This window comes from Dendropsophus ebraccatus, chromosome 8 (genome assembly GCF_027789765.1).
Source record: "Dendropsophus ebraccatus isolate aDenEbr1 chromosome 8, aDenEbr1.pat, whole genome shotgun sequence".
Classification (NCBI taxonomy): Eukaryota; Metazoa; Chordata; class Amphibia; order Anura; family Hylidae; genus Dendropsophus; species Dendropsophus ebraccatus.
In genome coordinates, this window is record NC_091461.1 from 105,956,766 (window position 1) to 105,983,800 (window position 27,035).

The 27,035-nt window shown below is 44.0% G+C and overlaps 1 protein-coding gene across 5 annotated transcripts in view; it reads left to right on the forward strand.

Annotated features, from left to right (window-relative positions):
- The window catches only part of FGGY (FGGY carbohydrate kinase domain containing), a 381,964-nt gene extending 360,229 nt beyond the window's left edge, over window positions 1-21,735 (forward strand). For all 5 annotated transcript variants that reach the window (XM_069981325.1, XM_069981328.1, XM_069981327.1 and 2 more), the window contains 2 exons: window positions 20,091-20,152; window positions 21,561-21,735. In XM_069981325.1, coding sequence (XP_069837426.1) covers window positions 20,091-20,152; window positions 21,561-21,642 — 144 coding nt within the window. In that variant the 3' untranslated portion in view covers window positions 21,643-21,735. The remainder of the gene's footprint in view (window positions 1-20,090; window positions 20,153-21,560) is intronic.
- The last annotated feature ends 5,300 nt before the right edge of the window (window positions 21,736-27,035 follow it).

The following is a 27,035-nucleotide window of genomic DNA, read 5'->3' on the forward strand; positions in this document are numbered from 1 at the left end:
GTTTGTCAAGGGAGTCCCAACCCAATGTAGTACTTTAGAGATATATACTTAAGAGGGAGAGGGATACTTGTACCTGTGTTTAGACTAATGTCTGACCACCTTCTGCCCTACAGTGTTGAGGTACTCGTCCTGCTACTGTAAGTGTCTGAGACTTCTCGGTTTTACTTGCACTGTGAGATAGAATATGTAGACCTTCTGGTAGCTTTGTTCTATCCAGGCTAGTTCCTCTTGTGTAGTAGGATACTGTCCTGCACTTTTTAGACTGGTCTAGCACTGCATAGTAAATAGAATGTATTGACTGAAAGAGCTAAGTGTCTCTGGTTGCTTCTGCATACATGTGTCTGAACCAGCTCACTAACACACTGTCTGAACTAGACTTATCTCAATGACACTTGAGAGTGTTATTTCTCAAGTGTCACACTTGAAAAAGAAGTCAGTCTGACTTCGAAACGTGTTGTGTCTAATAAATGTATTATTATTATTATTATTATTATTATTATTATTTAAAAAAAAATACTTTTACATTATATTTGGACCTGCGCCCGTTTCACCTCCATTGGAGTGGAGGCATTTTAGTCTACTTGCTCCCTTGTCATGGACGCTCTTTCAGCCTTTCATGTCCACCAATCACTATGAGAGACCACCTGCCACACACACACTTCACTGCGCAGACACTGGCTGAAGGGTGAAGTTAACAGGTTAACAACCCCAATGTCTGAGCCAATGTAGTATACTATATAGAAATGTTCAGAGTGATCCAAGTATACTACACTTCATGATGATCACAACAGATATTATAGTCTGTTACTCTGCAGATCTGTCACAATTTATCCAGGGGGATATATGCAGGAGCACGAGCAACAGTATTGAAGCCAATCAGCACTATTCCTGACTGGAGGCCTACTAAAAGCATGGTAAATGCCAGGGGGCCCTAAAACAAATTATCGAACCCTGGACTAGAAGGAGTTTGTTGCAGAATGTAGAACTTATTCTTGCAGCATGAACTAGAAAATGGTGACTTCTCTCATACAGCTTTGGGAAGTGCTGGAGTTGACCCCCAAGGGGCAGTATGTCTTGTAGCTTGTTCTCACAGACACTTCTGGAACACTTGACTTAGAATCTTGAAGATGAAAATCATTTCCTCAATGTGAAGGCAAAATCTTTTCTTTGGCTTGACCTTTGTTGAGCTCAAAGGCCATGTCAGGAGGTTAGATCTATTCCTGGACCTTCCCCCCTATTTGCTTATCCCTGCCTGTGTACAGGAAAACTGAGAAACTCTCAGCACAATAGTTGGTGGTCTGACTAGCAGGAGATGAGCAAGCACGGATGCACTAGCCACTTGTTTAGGTCCACTCATTTCCTGATTGAACTGAACTAAGAACAGCTTTCATTGGTTGAGATATATCATGTGACCAAAGCATCTTAATTCCATAAATGTGACATGTGAATAATAAGGAGGTGGCAATAGTTCCCTGGTGAACTATGCAACAGAAAGGCATGCATGCAATATAGAAAGGAAAGCTGGGCAATGTAGTACAGTTATAACCATCATAGCAGAAGTTTACTAAATATCAGGGATTTAGGCTCCACCCTTCACAGAATTCATTATAGTGTACAGTGTCTGGAAGCCTTAAATATATATTATAGGATAAATGTATGTACAGCACAGCACTGTGTCATAGAGTGCAATGTGCACCCCAGCATAGGTGGCGGAAAAGGCATCAATTTTTGCCTTTTCCGTGGCGTACGCCCCCCATACCCACCATCACGACCTCCAGCCTATTTGTTTTACCAAAATACAAAGTACAATGTACAACCATGCAATGATTCGCAGAAACCATTGATTTTCCAGAATTATAATATATTTGCCACAACGCCATCAACTGGACACTGCTGGAATAACAGAATAAAAAACAAAAAAAATTCTGATAACTCTTAGGGCCAGTTTTAACAATTGGGGCAGAGGTAACAGCGGTGGAGGTTTTGCTCACTGATATGCAATCACACTTCACTTTCTACATTATGTTATTTGATACAAAATCAGAACAGGAACGTTTTCTCACTGTGATTGTAAAGTTGCATTATGGTCTCAGATGACGCTGCACTGATTGTTATATAATGCCCATTGTTGTATCATACTTAGTCATTTATCAGGCTGCCTAATGCTGTTTAGTAAATCCTGTGACTTGACTTCCTCAGCATAATGCGACCAAGTCCATAACAATACTTGAACAATAGAACACTCACTTTGCAAATTTGCTAGCAGTGGGTTCTAAGAAACTTCTTATTCTATTACTGATGAATAGGCTTGAAAGTGGCCACTTTTTAGTAGATCTCAGGATTAATATGGGAGTCACTGACTCTACCAGCAGAATAGTGAGTGCAGCTCTGGGGTATAATACAGAATGTAACTCAGGATCAGTACAGGATCAGTAAAGTATGTACACAGTGACCCCACCAACAGAATAGTGAGTACAGCTCTGGGGTATAATACAGAATGTAACTCAGGATCAGTACAAGATAAGTAAAGTAATGTATGTATACAGTGACCCCAACTGGAGAAAAGTGAGTGCAGCTCTGGATTATCTAGAAATCTATAATAATATACGCTAAGGTGATTAGATTTGCAAAAATACACATGTAGTCTACATGTAAATTGTAACTTTTATTTAAAACATCTCAAGTCTTCCAGTACTCTTATCAGCTGCTGTATTTCCTGCAGCAAGTGGTGTATTCTTTCCAGTCTGGCACAGTGCTCTCTGTTGCCACCTCTGTCTGTGTCAATGTGGTGTTACTAAGTCACTCTTTCAGGTTCACAAGTGGTAGATGTCATACTTTATTTTTTCCACTAGGTGGCACCACTGTTTTTGTGTCTCCTATGCACAGCTGAAGTCAAGGGTTAACTGTTTTGTACTATGTGTTGGTGTGCTGACCAGTCACAGGTGCTCTTTCTTCTAACCTATCTCTTTTATCCTCTCTCTTACACACACTCAGCCCCACCACTCATGGGAGGGTTTAGATTTACCCCTGTAGGAGGAGTTAGTTTCTGATGGAGGAAGTGAGGACAGTCTAGACTTAGTTTTCAGAGAGAGAGGGAGAGAGGACACAAGCAAACTAGTTCCTATGGAAGTTAAGTCAGGGCCTGGCTTAGCCAGGACCCCTTGACAGGGATCAAAGGTGCAACAAAAGACTTTCTTTTTTTCAAACAGTTAAAGCAAGCATGCAGTGCTAAGTTCACCTTAGGGGAGAGAAGCCACCTAAGATTACCCTTGCCCATGCCAGGAACCTTTCTAAAACGTGCAGGGCAGTCCCCTGAAACAAGAGGAACTGACCCTAGTAGGACAAAGCTACCGGGTAAAAGGTCTACGTATCCTACTGCGCAGTGCAGGACGACTGGAAAGTCTTTGCAACCTGCTACACCCAGATAACCGACAACTGGGGCTATTATTACCCACCTATGACGGGTATCTAACAGTTAGAGAGCATAGGCAGTTCAGAGCCACAACTAGGCATCCGTGAGTACAAATATCACTTATCTCTTCTTTCTACACACTTGTTCCGGCAGAGAACACTTACTACTTAGGCAGGGCTCCGCTGGCAACTCCTCTTCCTTCTCTCTACAAAGCACCAACTCTTCTAAGCACTGGTTCTACCTCACTATCAGCCTTAACATTTCTAGTTCAAGATTTGTACTTTTGTTTCACTGTTAAACTCAAGCCTTATTCAGTAAAGTATTCTTTTTTTATTCAACGCACGGGACTCTGTCGAACCTGTCAGCACCTGCACCCGTGCAGACCACCGAACACTTGGGTTATTTTTACCCTTTCTGTGAGTTGTCATACCAACATCCTGGGTGGGTCTGCTATCACTCCAGGTTACTGTGACAAGTGCCCAAGGGACCCTAGCACTCCTGTAGGTTACCGACCATTGGGGACAGCAAACTGGCCAAAACAGGTTTCTACATCACACCTGTGTACACCTACACCTGAGGTCGAGATTCCATCATAGAGTTGGCTGAGTATCACAAACTCATAGACAGGTGGCAGCAGAGAGCACAGGATCTGTATAACTTTCTGACATCAGTAGATTTAAAAACCTTTTTTTTCTTCTGGAGTTCCCCTTTTATTCTGTATGTGAAAATCATAAAATGTGCCTCCAAGACTAATCCTTAAGTCTGAAATGTACCACTTGAGAGAAAACAAGACCTGGTCACAGTATGGCGCAGTAGACGGTGGCTGAGGGTGTAGGCTTTAGCGCAGCCTCTAGGCCCCAGCATACAGTTGTTACTATGGGCTCCGGCTTCCTCTTAATGAGAGGTTACAAATGAAGCGTTAATCCATGTATGACAAGTGTTGGCCGGGATGAGGGCGCTGCTCCTCATATACATAGTTGTTTTTTATGCCTCTGTTATCTCGCTGCAGCAACTATTCCAGCAATTTAGCACCTGCTTTATGGAATATATTCGGGACATGCGATATGGATTGTTCTATTGTTTAGAAGGCATCTTGCACTGAGAACAATAGACTCATCGCGTCCTGCTCTGTTTACATTAGAAGCAGCTGGGGGCTTTATATGAACAATCCACAAGCCCCAGGCCTGGCACTAAGTGCTGCAGGTTCCCCCATAAGACCCGCTGCGTGAGCTGATTAAATATTTACTAAGCAGAGATGGGGGGATGTTTTGTGGCTGCCCCAAGTCCGGGGTTAGGGCAGGATTATGGCTCAGATGCTTTGCGGAATCAGCAGAACCCAGTGTCTGAGAGAGGGAGCAGACTGTAATAAATGCAGCTTAGCACAGGCAATTCAGGGCATAGGATCCATACAGGCAATCCATATAATCTGCCTTAGTTTTAGCACTGAACCCCCAGGCATCTCCGCAACTTACAGTATGTACTCAGAGCACAGGACATACAGACCTCGGGGAGGATTAACAAGGAACTATATTAGAACATTAAGGAACTGTCCCAGCAGCGACCACAAAAAGTGATGCTGAGAGCTATTATAATAACTGCACAGTGACATAGAAGGATGAACTATGCGTACAAGCTAAAGGGTTCACTAGGAACCACATAATGGGATCTGAAGATGGATAAACTGTTAAGTACATAGAGAAGTAATCAACGGTAACTGTTTTTTGTTTTCTGCACTGATCCTGGCAGTATTAGGCTATGTTCACACTGCGTATATGTCCGGCCGCATATTTTCGCGGACGGACATATACGCGGTAAACTCCGGCCGGAGATTTACGCTACTTGCGGCCGGCTACGTACGGACCGCGAACTTACGCCCGAAGTCTACTTACGCTTCCCGAGCGCCCTACGTAGCGATCTGACAGCGGTCTTTTACTTGGAAATCTTCGCCTATCCCCCGAGCACCCCACAGACCTTTTGGATCGGCACAAAAAGCTGCAAAAATGAAGAAATCACCACTACGTACGGGACCGCATGTTACGCTACGGGCGTAAGTTACGGCATTTTCGTCCGCAAACAATGGTCTGGTTCATTTTTTACGCCGCCGCGTACGATCCGGGCGTAAGTTCGTACGTAGTGTGAACTGTGCAGCCGTACTTCGTATACTTTCCATTATACGCAAACTACGTAAGTCTCCGGCCGCTTATTCACGGAACGCGCTACGGCCGGAAACTTACGTAGTGTGAACATAGCCACATACTCCAGAGCTGCACTCACTATTCTGCTGGTGGGGTCACTGTGTACATACATAACATTACTGATCCTAGTTACAGCCTGTATTACAAGTTCTTTGTAGACACCAAACAAGCATGTAATGATGGGAGATATCAGATATACAATGCAGAATTATGGGTGCAGCTCTGACATTAGAACAGGTGGGTAGACATTGTTCAATTGAGGTTGGTGAATGGATATGTTGAGGGTGATATAGTTGGGGTTGAAGCATAGTCATAGTCCCAGCTAGTCCCTATACAGCATTAGGCAGTGGAACAGCATTCTCTAGAATTTGTAAGTCGAGGTGCTTATTTGTGTTACTGCCCCTTTTGTTTTTATGTTAATGGCCCTTTAAATCTGATAACTTGTTCTGTCACCTAGGGGAGCTGCATGGCTGGGTGTTAGGGTTCCTGATGGGCTGGAGGAGGTAGACAGGGGCCCTACTTGTATGCTCCACCTTGGTGACCCGCAGTGCTGCTTCCCTGCAGTCACTCCCCAATCTTCTCAGAATACTGGTAACAGTCTGTATGATACTTTATAGAACATGAACCTACTCTCTATATTCCTGTGATGCAGAACCCCAAGTCTGTTCTGATGAACACAACTCCCCCATGTGACCCCCACGGCCGCCACTCGAGGGTCACAGAATTAGTATTTTAGCCAAAATGTAAATGAAGTGGTGGCGAGAAGAGACTGTGGCCTTCTGGTTTCAGGAACAGATTTCCTCATGAATTTTATGTTACACATTGTGATGTTATGGAGGATACATTGCGTGTATGACCCGATATGGCACAGCAGAGCCGGTGTGGGGCTGACGAATGTGATGCAAGATAGCGACACTGCTGTGTGTATAGGTGATCATGTGACTAGGAGGCCCCAGCAGCATCAGAACTGGATAGTGTGGAAGTGATCGGCCACTGGATACATGGAGTACTCCTGTCCTCTACCCCAGACCACAGAGGAAACAGGCATTAATTCTTCCGTTACCCTAGACCACCAGGGAGGTAACCATTAACCCCTCTACAGCTGTTGAACACTTTTGAAGCAGACATTAACACGACTACTGCGGTTCAGGGAAGAAAAGGAGCGCTGCACCTCACACCTATGGCTGATACTGGTGCCCCTAGGCTGAATAAAAAACACATCAGAATTTTGTGTATGAATTGATCAAGCCATACTGCCCCATGTACCTCGTGCAGGTATCTGATACACATGGGTCCCTACACTAAGTCCACACCGTGCCAGTCAGTGGCCACCAACCCTGCAGGCGCGCATAGCCAGGGATTGGGGGCCATGGGACGGCCCTGCGACCCCCATGCCACAGGACCAGACCCAAAAACACCACACCAGAACCCGGCCAGCACCGCCGGCGGAGAAGGTCGCCCCCAAACAGCACAAGTCTGGATGAGGTGCGAGGTGTGAGGTGCAGCGCTTTTTCTTCCCTGAACTGCATTTTGTTTCTCTCTTTCTCTGTGTTTTGCACTCCTCCTGGTGAGACCCACATGACCGCAATAAGCAGGAGACACCTGAGTGCACATGGTTTTAATCCCTCCTGTTTTTTCCCATTCTGTCTGCAGCAGCTATGGTGAGAGCAATACCTCATCCAGACTTGTGTTGTTTGGGGGCGACCTTCTCCGCCGGCGGTGCTGGCCGGGTTCTGGTGTGGTGTTTTTGGGTCTGGTCCTGTGACATGGGGGTCGCAGGGCCGTCCCATGGCCCCCGTTCCCTGGCTGTGCACGCCTGCGGGGTTGGTGGCCACTGACTGGCACGGTGTGGACTTAGTGTAGGGACCCATGTGTATCAGATACCGGCACGAGGTACATGGGGCAGTATGGCTTGATTAATTCATACACAAAATGCCTAGGGGCACTAGTATCAGCCATAGGTGTGAGGTGCAGCGCTTTTTCTTCCCTGAACCGCATTAACACAACTACTACCCTAAACCACAGGGGAGCAGAAATTAACCTTGGAAGCATCAGACATTAACCCCATCATCACACTAGACCAAGAAGGAAGCAAGAGTTTTAAAAAATCAATCAATCAAAATATAGTTTTTACACTTAACATCCCTCCGGAGTCCGTCTCTGAATTTCCTGCTATTTGCAGGTCCCTAAAGCTCCATTTGGTGGCTTAATTTTTTCTTCACTTCCTAGTTTGTGGTTTCCCATGATGCACTTTGTCTCCTTTGATGTCTAACTGACTCTGTAGAACTGTTAGATGGCTTACATATTGTTCAGCCAATCAGAGCTGAGCAACCTGAGTCATCTGACAAAGGGAGGCTGGCTTAACGGGGCTTAGACCCACCTCCCTCCTGATGATGTCATTGTCACAAAATGGCTGCTGCAGAAAAGCCTGGGGTCAACAGTAATTAGGTAAGGAGTTTACTTCACTTCCTGGTGGGGGGTTGAGGGGGGAAAAGATAGGGAAGGGGGCAGATAGGTAATTGAAGCATATTACAAAGTTATATATATAGTTATATAGTACCCTCTTAGGCCTCCAAGACCACAATGGAAAGGAGAGAAACAATATTCTCTCGTGTACCCTAGACATGCAGGGCCAATTCCTCTATTAACCTGGATAACTAGGGAGGAAGGCACTAACCCCTCCACCTTTAGGAAAGCAAATGCCAACTTCACAACTACCCTAGACCACTATAAAAGCATCAACCTTGTCATTACACCAGCCCAGCAGGGCAGCAATAACTGCTTCACTGACCTAAACCACCAAGGGAGGTTCCTAGGCCACCAGGGAAGCAGGCCCAAACTCCTTTACTACCTTAGATTACCATGGAAAAAATGTATCCTCTCCTGTACCCTAGACCACCAGGGCAGCAGGTAAACAGTAACATATCTACATACTTATGTACCATGGATAGGCTAATACTGACCTCATATAGACATTAAAAGGGGAAACACAATCATTTTCAAATAAGCTGGTGTCCGAAAGTTAAACAGATATGTAAGTTACTTTTATTTCTAAACCTCAATTCTCCCAAAACTTATCAGCTGCTGTATGTCCTGCAGGAAGTGGTGTATTCTTTCCAGTCTGACACAGTGCTCTCTGCTCTCACCTCTGTCCATGTCAGGAACTGTCCAGAGCAGTAAAAGGTTTTCTATGGGGATTTGCTACTGCTCTGGACAGTTCCTGACATGGACAGAGGTGGCAGCAGAGAGCACTGTATCAGACTGGAAAGAATATACCACTTCCTGCAGGACATACAGCAACTGATAAGTACTGGAAGACTGTAGATCTTTTTAATAAAAGTAAATTAAAAATATGTATAACTTTCTGACACCAGACTTTTTTTTCCCTATAGAGTACCCCTTTAATGCTTCTACTGCTCTAAAACACAAAGAAGTGTGAATTAAATTAAATATACCAGCATGAGTGAGAATGAATTAACAAAAATGTTACCGAGTAGCTTGAATGCAAAAAATAAAATAAAATAGAAGGGTTTCCATGATATTGTGAAATATATGGCGCTGCGCTTTGTGTTTATGACCACCATTACGGTGCCTCCTGTCTTTAGGTGACTGGTACGGTTAGACCTGACATAGTATTAGTAACCGCAGTCAGATTCCAGGCCGGGTTCATTTTCTCAGCCTAGGTTTAAGAATCCCCTAAATAATGTCTCCCTCCTCCTCTTCTCCCCTCGGTCTCTGAAGGAACAGGAGATATTCTAAACACTTCCCAGATGTGGCCGCCTCATAACACACAGAGAGAAACCCTCCTGTGACAGCGGCCGGCATGGTTTGTATTTACTCTATAATGCAATAGGATATTGTATAATCCCTACAGACGCAAATATTTACAGCCCCGTAACCATGGAAACCAATGTAAACATTAGAATAGGGACAAACAGAGTGATGCAGAAATACAGAAATACAGAGGGTATCATATATAGTGTATACCCAGAAAGTGAAAAGGAGCGAGTGATTTTTAGTTGATCTTTATTTTTGTTTAATTTCTGTTGCCCTTAGTCTTTTAATCGTCATTGTTTTCATGCTCCCATATATTATCACAAATTGCACTGTAACTGGCTAAAACAAACTTATAACAAACAGTATAATATTATAGTAGTTATATTCTTGTACATAGGGAGCAGTATTGTAGTAGTTATATTCTTGTATATAGGAGGTATTATTATAGTAGTTATATTCTTGTATATAGAGGCAGTATTATAGTAGTTATATTCTTGTATATAGGGGCAGTATTATAGTAGTTATATTCTTGTATATAGGAGCAGTATTATAGTAGTTATATTCTTGTACATAGGAGCAGTATTATAGTAGTTATATTCTTGTATATAGGAGCAGTATTATAGTAGTTATATTCTTGTATATAGGGGGCAGTATTATAGTAGTTATATTCTTGTATATAGGGGGCAGTATTATAGTAGTTATATTCTTGTATATAGGAGCAGTATTATAGTAGTTATATTCTTGTATATAGGAGCAGTATTATAGTAGTTATATTCTTGTATATAGGAGCAGTATTATAGTAGTTATATTCTTGTATATAGAAGCAGTATTATAGTAGTTATATTCTTGTATATAGGGGCAGTATTATAGTAGTTATATTCTTGTATATAGGAGCAGTATTATAGTAGTTATATTCTTGTACATAGGAGCAGTATTATAGTAGTTATATTCTTGTACATAGGGAGCAGTATTGTAGTAGTTATATTCTTGTATATAGGAGGTATTATTATAGTAGTTATATTCTTGTATATAGAGGCAGTATTATAGTAGTTATATTCTTGTATATAGGGGCAGTATTATAGTAGTTATATTCTTGTATATAGGAGCAGTATTATAGTAGTTATATTCTTGTATATAGGAGCAGTATTATAGTAGTTATATTCTTGTATATAGGAGCAATATTATAGTAGTTATATTCTTGTATATAGGGGGTAGTATTATAGTAGTTATATTCTTGTATATAGGAGCAGTATTATAGTAGTTATATTCTTGTATATAGGAGCAGTATTATAGTAGTTATATTCTTGTATATAGGAGCAATATTATAGTAGTTATATTCTTGTATATAGAGGACAGTATTATAGTAGTTATATTCTTGTATATAGGAGCAGTATTATAGTAGTTATATTCTTGTATATAGGAGCAATATTATAGTAGTTATATTCTTGTATATAGGGAGCAGTATTATAGTAGTTTTACGTGGAGGAGAGAAAGAATTCCGCACACACCGGTCAGTAGAAAAGTGGTTTATTGATCCGTACACCGAAGGCTTCAGCTGGGAGGGGGAAGATGTTACGCAGGTGCGCTCTCTACAGCTACAATTGTTTCTCGCCTACACGGCGCTTCGTCTGGCTGTGAGCAACGTCAGAGGAAGTAGGAGGTGCATTATATACAATGTCAAGTGACGTGATGAAAACAAAACAAACACAAAATAGGTGAAATCAAAACAAAATATATGTTACAATAGTGTATTCATGTCGTTTCGCTCGTTCAGGCCGCACGGGCCTGTGGCATCTAGATTCATGATCCACTGAGTTTCACGTCTCAATAGGAGTTTCAGCCTGTCAGTACCATCTGCAGTGGGATTAACTCTTTCTAAGCCGAAGAATTGTAAAAGTTTAGTATTGGATTGATGACCGGTTCTGACGTGTTCAATCAATCGTGGTACGCCTTTGCCCGTGCGCACCGAATATAAATGCTCTTTAAACCGCGTCCATAAAGGGCGCTTGGTTTTTCCGACATAAAATCTGTGGCACGGGCAAAGAATGGCGTATATAACATGGGTAGTCCGGCAAGTGATCAGGTCACGAACGTAGCAATCATGTCCTGCTAAATTAATGTATGATGTATTATACATCTGTGTACAATAGGTGCAAGTACCACAGCACTTGTTGCCTTCTGGTCTGTTACGCTGGAGCCAGTTCAGACTGTATTTAGATATACTTCTATCAAGAGAGTCGCCTATGGTGGGATTCTTTCTAAAGGTGATAAGGGGTTTTCTATCCGCAACTGCAGATAGATCGGAGTCTTGCTGCAAGAGAAACCAATGCTTTTTAATAATGTTGCTAAGGGTGTTGTTCATCTGGGTGTTCTGAAGAACAAATGAGAATCTTTTCTGATCGGGGGCTGTAGGAGAATTGGTCTTAGACTTGCTCTTAGGACGGTGTAATGTAGACTTGTCTATGGCTGTGGCTCTAGTGTAAGCATTATTAATAACTGCAGGGGGATAGCCTCTGGCGAGGAGGCGGAGTTTAAGCTCATTAGCCTGTCGTTGAAACCCAGCGTCAGTGTCGTTGATGCGCTTAATGCGCAGCATTTGGCCATAAGGGATAGAGTCTCTCACACAAGAGGGGTGAGAGCTTTTGTAGTGCAAAAGTGCGTTAGCTGCTGTATGCTTGCGAAAAACAGTAGTATGTAATTCTGTGGTTGTTGCTGTAACTAAAACATCTAAAAATTCTAAACTATCACCTACAAAACAAGAAGTAAAAAGCATATTACATGTGTTGGTGTTATTGAGATATGCAATGAATTGGGTGAATCTATCTGCAGAACTTTTCCATACTACGAATACGTCATCCACGTAACGTTTATACAGGACTAGGTCACCAAAGAAAGGATTGTCTGGGGCAAAAATCAAATTAACTTCAGAAAGAGGTTGGCATACGTACAGGAGACCGGCGTGCCCATAGCAGTGCCGGTCTCCTGATGATACCAACCTCCCTCAAAGGTAAAACAATTGTTATGCAGCTCAAAAGAAAGGGCTTCCTTAATAAACAACCTGAACTCAGACGACTTGCCCATGCCCGTGAGGATGCGGTCGACAGCCTCCACACCCGCATCATGAGGGATGCGGGTGTAGAGGCTCTCCACATCCACAGAGGCTAGGGAAAAATCGGGACACCAGTGTAAGTCACGGATAGTGAGGAGGAAGTCATTAGTGTCTTTAAGATACGAGGAAAAACAAGTGAGAATGGGGCGCAAAGCCCAATCAAGGTATTGGGACAGTCCCTCGGTCACTGAGCCGACCGCCGAGACGATGGGACGGCCCGGCGGGCGGCTCAGCGACTTATGGATTTTAGGTAAAAGATACCATTTTGGTACCCTGGGGGACTCAGGGATGAGCCGCTCCGCAGTCCTAGAATCGATGATACCAGAGACAACATGCTTATGCAAAAGTGAACGTAATTGTTCTTTTATTTTTGGTGTTGGGTCCTTGTCCAACTTAGTATAAGTCCGATGATCTTGCAACTGACGATAGGCCTCCTGTAGATAAAGTTCACGTGTCATTACAACTGTAGCACCACCCTTGTCCGCCCGTTTAACGAGCAGATCGGGTCTGGATTTAAGCCAGGTAAGGGCTTTTTGTTCTCGAATTGACAGGTTGGAGTGAGGTTTTGGGTATACAAATGCCTTGGCGTCTCGGAGCACTGCTTTCTGAAAGAGATCGATTGGGCTGCCAGGCGTCACCTGCGGGGCAATGGTAGAAGCGTTGCCTCCCATAAAAGGATCCTCGGTGGAGACAGTGTCCTCTATGACGCCGGTATTGTCCTGAGAGTTCATGGTGGCTAGATCCAGTATGCACATTTGCTCCTGGGTGCCAAAGGTTGTAGGAGGGAAGAAGCCCAGAGGGCCAATAGAGTAGTGAATCTTAGATGATCTGGAGGGTGTCGGAGATTTTTTCTGCACTGCAAAGAATTTGTGCAAATTGATTTTCCGCACGGCCTTATATAGATCACTTTCGAAGGATACAAAGGAGAAACTCTCGTTGAGGCCAAAATTGAGTCCTTTAGATAATAAAGGTTCCACCCCCTCTGGGAGTTGGACTCCAGAGATGTTGACAACTGACGGGGGGTCTATCAACGGCGCCATGAGACATGTTTCCGTTTGGTGGGGCCCCTGTTGGGCACGTTTCCACCTCTTCCCACCCCCCCTGGTTTTCCTCCTAAAGGGGGAATAGCATTGTCATTGGGTGCAGTGCTGTCAGACAAACTAGACTCAGAGTCCGTTGTCCAGAAGTCGGATACTTTATTAGCTTGTCTCGGCCTCCTTCTGGTCCTCTGATTCCAGTCAAAAATACGGTTCTGGTCATAATCAGCCTTATCCCTTACGAATTTTTCTCTTTTGCGCTCCTTCAGATCTGCTTGGAAGGAAATTAAGCGCTTATCCAATTTGCTAAGAAAAGCAGTGGATTGTGACTCAGGTAAACGGGTACGATACTCCATCTTAGCTCTAAATAATTCTGTGTTGACTCTTTCCTACTCCGATTGATTTTTCTTGAGTATTAATTTCACAAGATTCAGAGCATGGAGATGATGGGCTTTTTGTGTTCTTTCAGCTGGTGCTGGCCGATTTTCTCTCACCCATTTGATTATAGTAGTTATGACATGGAGAGAAAGGAACGGCTGCACATCCCATCTATGGCTGATACTAATGCCGCTAGGCCTATTTTAAAATTCAACACCAGGGTGTCTGTATATAATTTTATCAAACCATAATAGGCCCGTGTACCACGTGCAGGTCCCCTGGTTCACACGGGTCCCTACGCTAACTCCACACTGTGTCGGTCAGTGACCGGCAATCCTACAAAGCGTGCACATGCAGGAAAGGGAGGCCATGGAACGGCCCTGCAACCCCAATGTCACAGGATCAAACCCAAAATGCCCCACCAGAACCCGTCCAGTATCCTTTAGTATTATTGCTTTTACTGTCATTAGTCACTTCCTTTGCTTTGAGGTTATGTCCAACCAGTTAAACAAGTAAACAAGACCGTAAACTCCCCCAGATTACAATCTGAGAACAAGAGAACTCCCCCCGATGTCTTCTCTCCATGTGAAGCTGTTTACAGATGAATCATCGGCTGTGATACTCCCCTTTCTTGGGGCACAGAAGCCGCTGAACCGTCTTTGTTTACTCGCCTCGGACTTAACCGCGACATTACGAGAACGGCCTGAATTGCTGAATAAGCCCCTTTATACTCGGTGCTGGACATCGTCTCCTTCTTGTTCGGCACTGACCCCGTACTCTTGCTTAGAAGTCCGCACGGCCCGTGTTTATTTATAGAAACGCTTTGTGCAACAAAAAATAAGAAATAAAGGATCTATCTGAAATTGTAAGGACCCTGATGAAGAATGGAGGCTTTGTGCGACGCCAGCCTCTTCATTCATCCCCTGACAATGTCGCCCTATGTAGGATTTAATATTTAACCTGAACGTGGGTGTTAATAGGGTCGTGTTATGTTTAATGGGCTGTCACAAGTGTCCTGCGTCATGTTCAATTGTGAACCCACAAAGACCGAGAAAGAAGGCTAACAAGGGACCCGGCACAATGGAATCACCAAGTCTAGCTATTTATAGGGTATTCCCCTTTAAGAGAAAAACTTGAGTCTTCCTCAAGTTGTTCAATAGTCTATTCATCCAGTGCTTGCGATATCTGTTTATGGGAAAACTGGGTCACAACCAATATTCCTGCAGTTGAAGATCCCACACAGGGCATCATCCAGCTTTCCCAGACTCCTGAATAACAAATTTGATAAGTAAAAGTGAAATATATCTGACTTGAAAATGTAAATCTAAACAAATTCATATAAAAGAAAATGGGATACTAGTAGTATAGGGGTCAAACCCACTGTCCACAGGCAGGATCAGAGATAACTCAGATCCCAGCCATTTAATCCTCCTAGATCACAGGTGTCAAATTTGCAGCCCTACAGCCGTTTTGGCTGGGTTCACACATGGCTTTTTTTTTGTGTCTTTCCTTTATTGCCTGTTCTCTATTTATAGTCTGTTCCTGGCTTTGGCTTTAATAATCTGTTATGGTGCGTTTACACAGAGAGATTTATCTGACAGATTTTGGAAGCCAAAGCCAGGAATGGATTTGTAAAGAGGAGAAATCTTAGTCTTTCCTTTATGACCAGTTCCCTGTTTAGTCTGTTTCTGGCTTTGGCTTCAAAAATCTGTTTGTGTAAACGCACCCTTAGTTAAGTCTGTCTGTGTAAACACACCATTAGATTAAGGCTATGTTAGACTCTGACTGATCAGTATAATGAACAGGGAAACAACCACACTCTTGCACACTCTTCTCCCCACTCCATGTCTGTGACCTAGTTGGACCCTATGTACTTAAAAGAGAAGTCCGACAAAAAGTTTTATTAAAGTATTGTATTGCTCCCCAAAAGTTATACAAATTACCAATATACACTTATTACGGGAAATGCTTATAAAGTGCTTTTTCCCTGCACTTACTACTGCATCAAGGCTTCACTTCCTGGATAACATGGTGATGTCACTTCCTGGATAAAATGGTGATGTCACGACCCGACTCCCACAGCTGTGGGGGCTGTGGCTGCTGGAGAGGATGATGGCAGGGGGACACTAAGGGACACAGGGCACTGGAGGGACACTGAGCATCCCCCTGCCATCATCCTCTCCAGCATCCACAGCCCGCACAGCTCTGGGAGTCGGGTCGTGACATCATTTTATCCAGGAAGTGAAGCCTCGATGCAGTAGTAAGAGCAGGAAAAAAAGCACTTTATAAGCATTTCCGGTAATAACTGTATATTGGTAATTTATATAACTTTTGGGGGGCAATACAATACTTTAATAAAAAATTTCGCTGGACTTCTCCTTTAACCCCTAGACGACCCTGGACGTAACTGTTCGTCCTGGGTGGTTCTCCCGTTATGAAGCTTCATAGGAGGTGGGGGCCGGCTGCAGTGAGCAGCCGGGACCTCACCGGTAATGACACGCTGCAGCAATCGCGCTGCTGCGTGTCATTAACATTTTAAACGCCGCGCGTTTAAGTGTAAGTGACAGGGGGAGTCCCCTGTCACTTACCTATCGGGACACACTGCGGGGGTCCCGATTGTTGAAACGGACCGCCGGAGGTCTCTCACCTACCTCCGTGCAGGGATTCCATCATACATGTTATGGTAAAATGAAAGACGCCATTACAAAGTACAACTATTCCTGTAAAAAACAAGCACTTACATGGCTTGTAGATAGAAAACTGAAAGTGCTGGAGCTCCTAGAAGGGGAGGAGGGAAAAACGGAAACACTAAGATCAAAATTAGCGCGGTTCACTGGGTCATTTTGGGCCTGGTCCTCAAAGGGTTAAGGCCCTATTACACCAAGTGATTATCAGCTGTATTTGTCCCATTACCGGCCAGTCCAGCCGATAATCGCTTGATGTAATAGCTCATGTTCAAAGGCAATAATCAGCTGACATGCCCCCTCCCCCCCCCCCCCCCCCCCCCGTCATTGTCTATGCTTCCTCCATGCCAGGAAGTCCCAGTCCTTTGTGCGCTAAAGCAAGGAAAGACACCTGTTCATCATGCAGGTTGTATATCAACTGAGGGCAACTAATGCTAATTATATTATTAATTTTTGCCGATTATATTATTAGCTATACATAGAAGATTATTTTTTATTATCTTAGGATAGCATAATGCATGCTGTAACAATTCAGTCAGTATAATGTCACTGTGTGGTTATAGAGGTTGTGACAGGAGAGCTGACCATACAATGCAAGAACCCCCAGGATTCTCTGCTACTGAATGTGAAAACGTAGCAGCTTTTAAGGGAGACACCTAGTGGCCATATGTATAACACTGATTTAAACATAGAAAAGAATAAAAAAAAAGTGAGAAACAGATTGTGATCTGTTGATTTTTTATTTATTTTTTTAATTCATGACAGTGCCTCTTTAACCCCTTAATGACCGTGGGCGTACATTTACGCCCCCACTGCCTGGGCCTTAACGCAGGATGGCGTAAATGTATGCCCTGGCATGGTCCCGGGCTATGGAGCGGGCTCATGAGCTGAGCCTGCTCCATAGCGGGTGAGGACTGGCTGCTATCTGCAGCCATGGCCCTCACCCTCAATTGCGCGGCCGCCCCCCATTAACCCCTTAAACGTCGGTCTACAGTCACTTAGCGATCCCGATCACATTTCCTGACTGCCGGAGGTCTGCTACTTACCTCCGTGCAGTCCGATCTTCTGATAGAGTCGGCCACAGGCCACAGGCCACAGGCAGCCTCTATCAGAAGATCGCAGATAACACTGATCCCTGTTATGCTATGGCATGGCAGAGAACAGTGTTACTGATCCAAGGTATGTCAGTGATAGTTCCCTAAGGGAACTATAAAAGTGTAAAAAAATAAATAAATGTTTTACAAAATGCCTCAAAGTCCCTCCCCCAATAAAAGTGAAAATCACCCCCCTTCCCATTTCATACATAAAACACATAAAAAGTAATAAAGTTTATTAACATATACCATAGCGTGCGTAATCGTCCGATCTATTAAAATGAATTATCATATAATATACTGTAGCGTGCGTAATCGTCCGATCTATTAAAATAAAACAATAATATTTCCGCACGGTGAACGGCCTGAACAAAAAGCGGTAAAAAAATGCAGAGATTGCTTTTTTTTGACATTTTATGTATAAAAAAAATTCATAAAAAGCGATCAATACATTTGATCTAGAAAAAATGTTACTAATAAAAACTAGAGATCATGTCGCAAAAAATTACACCCCATATGACCCCGTAGGGGAAAAAAAATGCACTATAGGAGTTACAATAGGGCCATTTTAACCTCTTAAGGATGCATGACGTACCTGTACGTCATGCGCCCGTAAGAGGTGTTCAGAGCGGGGCCGCGCGGGGACCCCTCTCTGAACCGCCGCAGTCCCGGGTGCCCCTTGTAGCGGGACCGCGGGTATTAGCGGACACGGTACGATCGCCGTGCACGCTAATACAGTAATCAGATACAGCTGTCAAACATGACAACTGCATCCGATTACCGGATGCAGCACTTCCCTGGTGTCTAGTGGAGGAGATCGCTCCTCCGGGACGTTGTCCCGGAGGAGCGATCTCCGTTACTGCTGCCGGCCGGGGACCACTCCAAGATGGCGCCGTCCTTGGCTCGGCACTCGTTTGTTTTCGGCTGCAGCAGCCGAAAGCAAGCGAGTGCCGATCTCATTGATCTTTGCTGTATATAGCAAAGATCAATGAGAAGTCCCCCAGGGGGGAATAACCCTAACCCCAGAGGGGCTTCTAGTATATGTGTAAAAAAAAAAAAAAAAAAAAAAGTATTGTTATTAGTAAAAAGCCCCCTCCCCTAATAAAAGTCTGAATCACCCCCCTTTTCCCAGGTTTTAAATAAAAGTAAATAAATAAACATGTTTGCTATCGGCGCGTGCGTAATCGCCCAAACTATTAATTAAACACATTCCTGATCTCGCACGGTAAACGGCGTAAGCGAGCAAAAATCTCAAAGTGCAAAATTGCTCATTTTTGGTCGCATCAAATCCTGAAAAAATTCAATAAAAAGCGATCAAAAAGTTGCATATGCGCAATCAAGGTACCGATAGAAAGTAAACATAATGGTGCAAAAAATGACACCTGACGTAGACCAAAGGATAAAAGAGTTATAAGTGTGGGAATGGAGCGATTTTAAGGAACATATATTTGTTAACAATGGTTTGAATTTTTTACAGGCCATCAGATACAAGAAAAGTTATACATGTTATATATCGTTTTAATCGTAACGACTTGAGTAGCATGCATAACAAGTCAGTTTTACCCCAGGGCGAAAGGCGTAAATACACCATCCCCCCAAATAAAAGAAATGCAGGGTTTTTTTTCAATTTCACCAAACTTTGAATTTTTTTCTGGTTTCGCAGTGTACTTTATGCAAAAATTCAGCCTGTCATTGCAAAGTACAATTAGTGACGCAAAAAATAAGGGCTCATGTGGGTTTCTAGGTGGAAAAATGCAAGTGCTATGGCCTTTTAAACACAAGGAGGAAAAACCGAAAACGCAAAAACGATAATTGGCCCTGTCCTTAAAGGGTTAAATATGCCTATTTGAAATTTTTATTTTTTTTTTACTGCTAATAAAAATAGTAAAACGTTAGAAAACCTAGTAACAATGCATATCGCTGTGTTCAGACTGACCTATAGAACAAAGAAAATATGCCAGTTTTACCGTTAAGTGCATTACGTAAACATAGAAATTTGCGGAATTGCATTTTTTGACCCAAATTCACCCCATAAATGATATTTTGGGGGCTACATTATTCATTTTATGGCAGATTGAAAGATGCCATTACAAAGTACACCTGCTCCTGAAAAAAAACAAGCCTTCACATGGCCCTGTAGGTGGAAAAATGAAAGAGTTATGGGCCTTACAAGGCGAGGAGGAAAAAAAATTCAGCCGCAAAAGTGACATTTGGCCCGGTCCTTAAGGGGTTAATGTGAGTGGCAGTTTTGTGGTTCCTGCAGTACATTTATGATCCCACCCTCAGAGCCCAGTTATAGCTAGAAGACCCTATGATTTAGTCGGCCTCCCCCGATGCTCTGATTAGGAGGCTATGTGCTATAAGTGGAAGAGCTGAATGGTCCTGATTTTCCTTCCATCCACAGGAAGCCATGCAGAAAATGGCCAAGGTTGGAAAGATTGTCCTGCCAAACCCTGAACACAAAAGGTAATATGATCACATTGAGAAGCCAGAGCCCCCTGTGAGAGCACCTGCAGGCCGCACCAGTACAGCACCAGTGATGAGGAGGGAGTAACTGGGATATGGATGGTTCACTGGGAATAATTTCCACTAACAATACTCCACCCTGCTGCACCAGTCCCAATGCAGACTATATCCCAGCTCTGCTATTACTGAAGCCTGCCTGCCACCTAGTGTTACACTGTGAGATTACAAGAGGTTAAATCTGCTCTTGTTCCTATATGGTCAGACTCGTAGATACAAATGTATTACAGCTTCTTCCTGCCTTTAAGATATAAGGAGCGCTAATACAACCAAACATAGATATGTATCTGGCTGTGCCGTGTCCCTATATGCCTCCAGTTACCTACTAGGACCATCAAACCACAAGTATGACAGTCTATGGCAGATATATGCAACTGTATAGGTCAACATATCCAAACTTAAGCTGTTTCAAAACTACAACTCCCATCATGTCCTGACAACCTTTAGTGGCCACATTACAGCATTTTCCAGCCTTTCGCCTACACTAATTGGAAAACTACTACAACTCCCATCCTGCTTATACAGCCTTTATTGGCTATATTCCAGTGTTTTTTTCAAACCTGAGGCTCTCCAGCGGTTGCAAAACTACAACTCCCATCATGCCCTGACAGCTTTCAGAGCCATATTGCCATGCACTATGAGCTGTGGCTTTCTATGCATTGCAAAACTACAACTCCCATCATGCCCTGACAGCTTTCAGAGCCATATTGCCATGCACTATGACCTGTGGCTTTCTATACATTGCAAAACTACAACTCCCATCATGCCCTGACAGCTTTCAGTGCCATATTGCCGTGCACTATGATCTGTGACTTTCTATGCGTTGCAAAACTACAACTCCCATCATAGCCTGACATCCTTCAGCATTTATACTACAATGGTCCCCAACCTTTGACTCTCCCGGGGTTGCCACCCTAAAGTCTTCAGCTGTTGAAGTATGATTGGAGTTTTAGTTGGGGAACACTAATATTGCAATGCTACAACCCCCATCATGCTTTGAATGCCTTTAGTGACCATATTGCTGTGTTGCCTGCCTGTGACCCCCACCAGCTGTTGTAAAACAGCTTCAGCTGTTGAGCTATGATAGGAGTAGTAGTATGAACCTTATTTTTTATATAGATATGTCTTGGTTCACCACTTCTGCATGTTTCTTCCAGGAGGTGGTCAGCGAGCACTATATTAATCTAGCCTTGGTTCCATAAGAAGTGATGATACATTATCATACCTTATCATATCATACATATCATACATTATATACCTTGTTATATTCATGTTACATTATTCTTATTGTGTGATGTCCTGGTACTGACCCGCAGGAATAATCTGTCTCTCTCCATCTTCTATTGAGCAGGTTTTATGAGAACAAGTATCAAGTGTTTCTGAAACTCTACGAGCACCAGAGGGAATATCAGGCGATAATGGATCAATGTTAAGCACAAGAGCAACAGGATCAGATGTCATTCACTGCAGTAATGGAAGCGATTGGAGCCAGGACACTGTTTAAATTAAAGCAACATATAGAGTCAGTATTGGGGTTATCTTATTCTTGGAAATTCGGAAGCTCTTTCTCTGTCAATCAAAATGCAGCTTAGCCTTTTAGCAAGGCCGGGCATCTTCACTATGAGGGAGGTGATAAGAGAATTCCAAACGATACAAGGTTCCACAGCTCCTTAAGGTAGTATCAAAAACTTAATTGGTACATTCAAAAATAATAAAAACTTTAAAACCGCGCTGACGCGTTGCGAAGGAAACCCTCCTTAATCATGGCAAAAGATTTTTAGATTTTTGAATGTACCAATAAAGTTTTTGATACTCCCTTAAGGAGCTGTGGAACCTTGTATCGTTTGGAATTATCTACACGGGTGACGGCCCGCTTCATGACCCACGCGCTCCATTTTCTCCTGAGAACTGTGCCAGATACTTATCACTACTTGCTTGAGGGTGAGCTGATTCCCCCCCCCCCCTTTGCAATAGGTGATAAGAGACCTGATCGAGTTTCTTTGGCGGCCTTTACATGCAGCTGACTGGTGCTTAAGAACCATGCTGGGATTTCCTTCTGTGGGAGAGGCAGAGACAGCTTCTCTCTATAGAGTTAACTTTTTTTTAACTTGCTCTTATCGGGGGAGATTTATTAATGATGTGCAGATTATTGCCTCCCCCCTGGCCTACACTGAGTGTAACCCCAGTGTGCCACATGGGGGGGAAGGAGTTGTGGCAAGGCGGGGGATCGATACCTTCTGAGCAGGTGTACATTTGTTGCACAATGCCTGCGCCAGGGCCAGCTGGCTTTACCAAGGGGCAACCTCCTCAGTGACGTCATTGCCGCATGGGCCCTGCCCCTCAGCGGCAGTTGGAACAGGTCGGCCTAAGGGTCTAGGCCCCGCCCTCTCTCGGTGAGCCCATACTAATGGACGCTGGGGGGATGGGGCGTGTGCACCGATGACATCACGGAGGGTCGGGGCCTACAGTGGCAATGTGGGCGGGGTTAAGTGGCGCTACGGCCATGAAGCCCCACTCAGGTAGCACAATTGGCAGATGATAAAAGGTGACTTTTTACTGGAACAACTGGAACAAGCAACATGACGTATGATATAAAATAGGGTATGAAAAGGCTAAATTTACCCTTTACACCTGTGTAGAGAAGTCATAATGCAAAAAAGGGGCGACAGTGTCACTTTAAATAAAGCCCTGTCCCCTTTTTCCTGGCCAGAGTGACATACGAGTACTAGCCAGTCTTGATAAATCTCCACCATTGCATTTGCCAGATTACAGACCGATTATGGTGCATCCCACCTCTGAGATGTTGGCATATCCATAACTTAAATTAGGTGATCACTTTGCTCATCTCGGCTGCAGATGAGTCGCTAGGCCTCATTCACACGTCACTATATTTTTCTGGACTTAATTTTGAGTCCGCAATCTGCAAAATTTCATCCATAGTGTATCTGTAGTATCATCTGTGGTATCCATATTTTTGCAGATCTGTACAAGTACTTAAAAAAAAAGGAGGAATGTTCAAAATGAGGGCACTAACTAGAATTGCAGATCTGCATTTTTTGCGCAGAGGTAACATCCGCAACGTCCACAAAAAATACAGATCCCATAAACTTCTATTGGTGTGTCCATGCCGCAATTATGGTCTGCCTTAGGGCATGTTTTTTTTTGTGTGTCTTGGATCAGCAAATTTTTTAAATAGGCACATGGGGGGAGATTTATCAAACATGGTGTAAAGTGAAACTGGCTCAGTTGCCCCTAGCAACCAATCAGATTCCACCTTTCATTCCTCACAGACTCTTTGGAAAATGAAAGGTGGAATCTGATTGGTTGTTGGGGGTAACTGAGACAGTTTCACTTTACTCCATGTTTGTTAAATCTCCTCCATGGAAAATAAACTTGTTGTAATTGCAGATTCACATTTACAGACAAAGCTTGCGGTTGTGTGAATGAGGCCTCAGGCTACATTCACACGTTCAGTAGTTTTTCAGAAGTATATATATCTGCAGGTGTCCACAATCTTCATCCACAATCCACAAGAAAAATTTGTCCATAGTGCATAATCTGCCATAATTTTACCATATTTTTTCAGGATCGGCAAAAAATGGGGGAAGGTGATGGTTAAAGTCCAACCAAAACCAAAAATACATTGCAGGCAGACTTCTTGACTGCTTCCGGGCACCAGATTCTGCGGAGTTCCATTGTCGTCATGAATAGAGATGAGCAAACCGGGTTCGGGTTCAAGTCGATCCGAACCCGAACATTCGGCATTTGATTAGCTGGGGCTGCTGAACTTGGATAAAGCTCTAAGGTTGTCTGGAAAACATGGATACAGCCAATGACTATATCCATGTTTTCCACATAGCCTTAGGGCTTTATCCAAGTTCAGCAGCCACCGCTAATCAAATGCCGAAAGTTCGGGTTCGGATGGACTCGAGCATGCTCCAGGTTCGCTCATCTCTAGTCATGACGCGTCAGGAAGGGCCCTGTCAGCTAATCAGTGACTGCAGCAATGTCCAGCCCCAGTCACTGATTGGCTGAGCGGCCATTCCTGAGCCCAGGTTGTGATGTAGCATGAAAGAGAACTGGATGAGGCTGGCGGGGTCCGGGAGCAGCATGGAGGGGCATGAAGACTGGTAAGTATGCATTCTTTATTATGTTCCTGTGACATGCTGCATGCTTCTGTGCAGAACGTGGTCTGCTGCCTCTCCTAGGCCTTAGGTCTTTATGTGTCTCAGCAGCATCATACTTACAATATTCTATGATCTACATATAATTATATCTTCTGCTGGATATGGTCTAACTGTACCTCCTTCATGATGGCAAGGCATCATGGGATTTGTAGTTATTCAAGCTTGTGATTTGTACAGACATGATAAAGTGATGAAGCTGGATTTTTTTCTTATAAAAGGTAAATAAGGTGGTGGCAAGATTGATAAAAATATAAATTATAATAAAAATGATAATAAAGGTGAGGGGGTCCTGTGAAGAATTTCATGTATTGGTTGGAGTTTCCCCTTCTTACATTTGGAAGAAGATTTAGGATGAAGTGAGGCCAGATGTGACATCAGCCCGGTACATGAGCCCTAAGCCTCTGATATGTAACAAATGTGACCATACAGTGAACTTATAGCTTCCATATGCTGACTTCGCATGTGAACAGCAGCCAGGGAGGAAGCTGTCACCCCTGATCAGTGCTTACTGAGCCTGCGATCTGTCATATAGCAGACGGGGAGGGTATTGCTGTGTGCTTCTCACATAAATCATATAGAATGCTTACTATACTCCTGTATGGGTTTGTATAATGTTATTCCTAAGTAATATCACTTATATGTGGGGTAAGTGTTATGGGGGAGGGGGTCACTAACCTGCCCTATTACCGTTCCCTGTTATGACCTTCTTGGCCAATGCTTTTACCTCCCATCAACAAGGTATAAGTTTCACAAGGATAGAGAAACATGGCGTGTAATGTAATTTTGCACCTTCTGTAATATATATTATAAATGTCCAGTAGTGGGGACCCCAACCTGTTGGCAGAGGAGGGCTTCTGTACCCGTTCTGTCAGATAGTGGCCAGAAAAGGAAGAAGAAACAGGGACATTAAAGGGGTACTCCAGTGGGAAAAAAAACTATTCTAACTATAAAAAATCTCCAGTCTTCCAGTACTTATCAGATGCTGTATGTCCTGCAGGAAGTGATGTATTCTATCCAGTATGGGGATCAGGAAAGGTTTTCTATGGGGATTTGCTACAGCTCTGGACAGTTCCTGACATGGACAGAGGTGGCAGCAGAGAGTACTGTCAGACTAGAAAGAATACACCACTTCCTGTAGGACATACAGCAGCTGATAAGTACTGGAAGACTTGAGACTTTTAACGTACCTCTACATTGAACTAGAATAGCCAGCCAGTCCCCCCCCCAATTCTTAGCACGCTGTGATGATCATCCTCCTCCTAAGCAGCAGCTGTTATGCAGTCTGTGGATCTAGTATTCGTCCAGGCTTTTGTTTTACATATCAGGAAGGGAAGAGGAAAGGAGCTGGAAGTTCTCCCGGTCGTGCACTCTCAATGCCCTCTGATAGATGTGGATGTCATCAGACGGGCTCAGCAAACAGCAGGTGTCTCTTCCTATTGTGCTGGATTACAGTGAGGACAGGATTTCCATCAGGGTCCCACGAGGAGGTCAGGGAGCAAAGACGACAACAAGTAAGAAGCAGCGGAGTCCATGTGATACCTGCAGAAAGACCCCACTGATCCCGAGAACATGGGACAGATGTGTCCTGATGCCTATACACTGTAATGAAGAGAGTCTGCCCATGTCGGGTACCATTGTACCAAGGGTCAGAACTTCTCTCTTTATTGGTCATATCCTATGAATATAAGTTATATACTAGATAATACCCATATAATATACTGGATATTCTATAAGTGTAGCTTCACACGGATCTGCAGCAGATTTGATCTAAATGACTGAACATAGCCTCAAATCTGCACCATCTGTTGCAGATCTGCTGCGGATCCTGTACGTGTGAATGCACCCTAAGGGCCCTATTCCACTGGCCGAGCAGGGCCCGATCAACGATGTAAACGAGCGCCGATCTGCTAGTTTACTAGGCCTATTCCACGGCCCGACAATCATTAGCGAGGGCTGCAGGGACATCGTTACCGATGACCTTGCAGCCCTTGTTTCATACATTACCTGTCCAGCTGCAGGTCTTCTCCTTCTCCAGGTTCCGCGCGGCAGCATCAGCTTCAGAGCGGCCTGACTAAACTGACAGAATGCTCAGCCAATCACTGGCCGCGGTGGTCCTGGCCAGTGATTGGCTGAGCGCTCTGTCAGCTCAGACAGGCCGCTCCGAAGCTGATGCTGCCACGCGGAATTGGGAGAAGGACAAGACCTGCGCCTGGACAGGTAATGTATGATGTTTGTGAAATCGTCAGTCGCCTCCGCGCCCCCCTATTCCATGTAGCGATGTGCGGGTGGTGACCGATGATTTTAGGTTTGAACCTAAATGAATGATCAGCTGATGACACGATCATCGGCTGATCGTTCTCTCTATTACACGGAGCGATAATCGGACGAATTGGGCCGATTTGGCTGATTATAACTCCGTGGAATAGGCCCCTAAGGCCATGTTCCCACAACGTAAGTTCCACAGTAATCACGGACGTTGTTGCAACGGCCGTGATTAGTACAGAACTTACGTTGTGCTGCCGCTGAGGGAATCCTGGCCTGAGTATATACACATAGTATACGCTCCAGCCGGTTTCCCTAGCGGCCGCAGAAAAACCCTGTCTGTGTACACTATGGAGCGAGCGGCTCCGAACGCACGC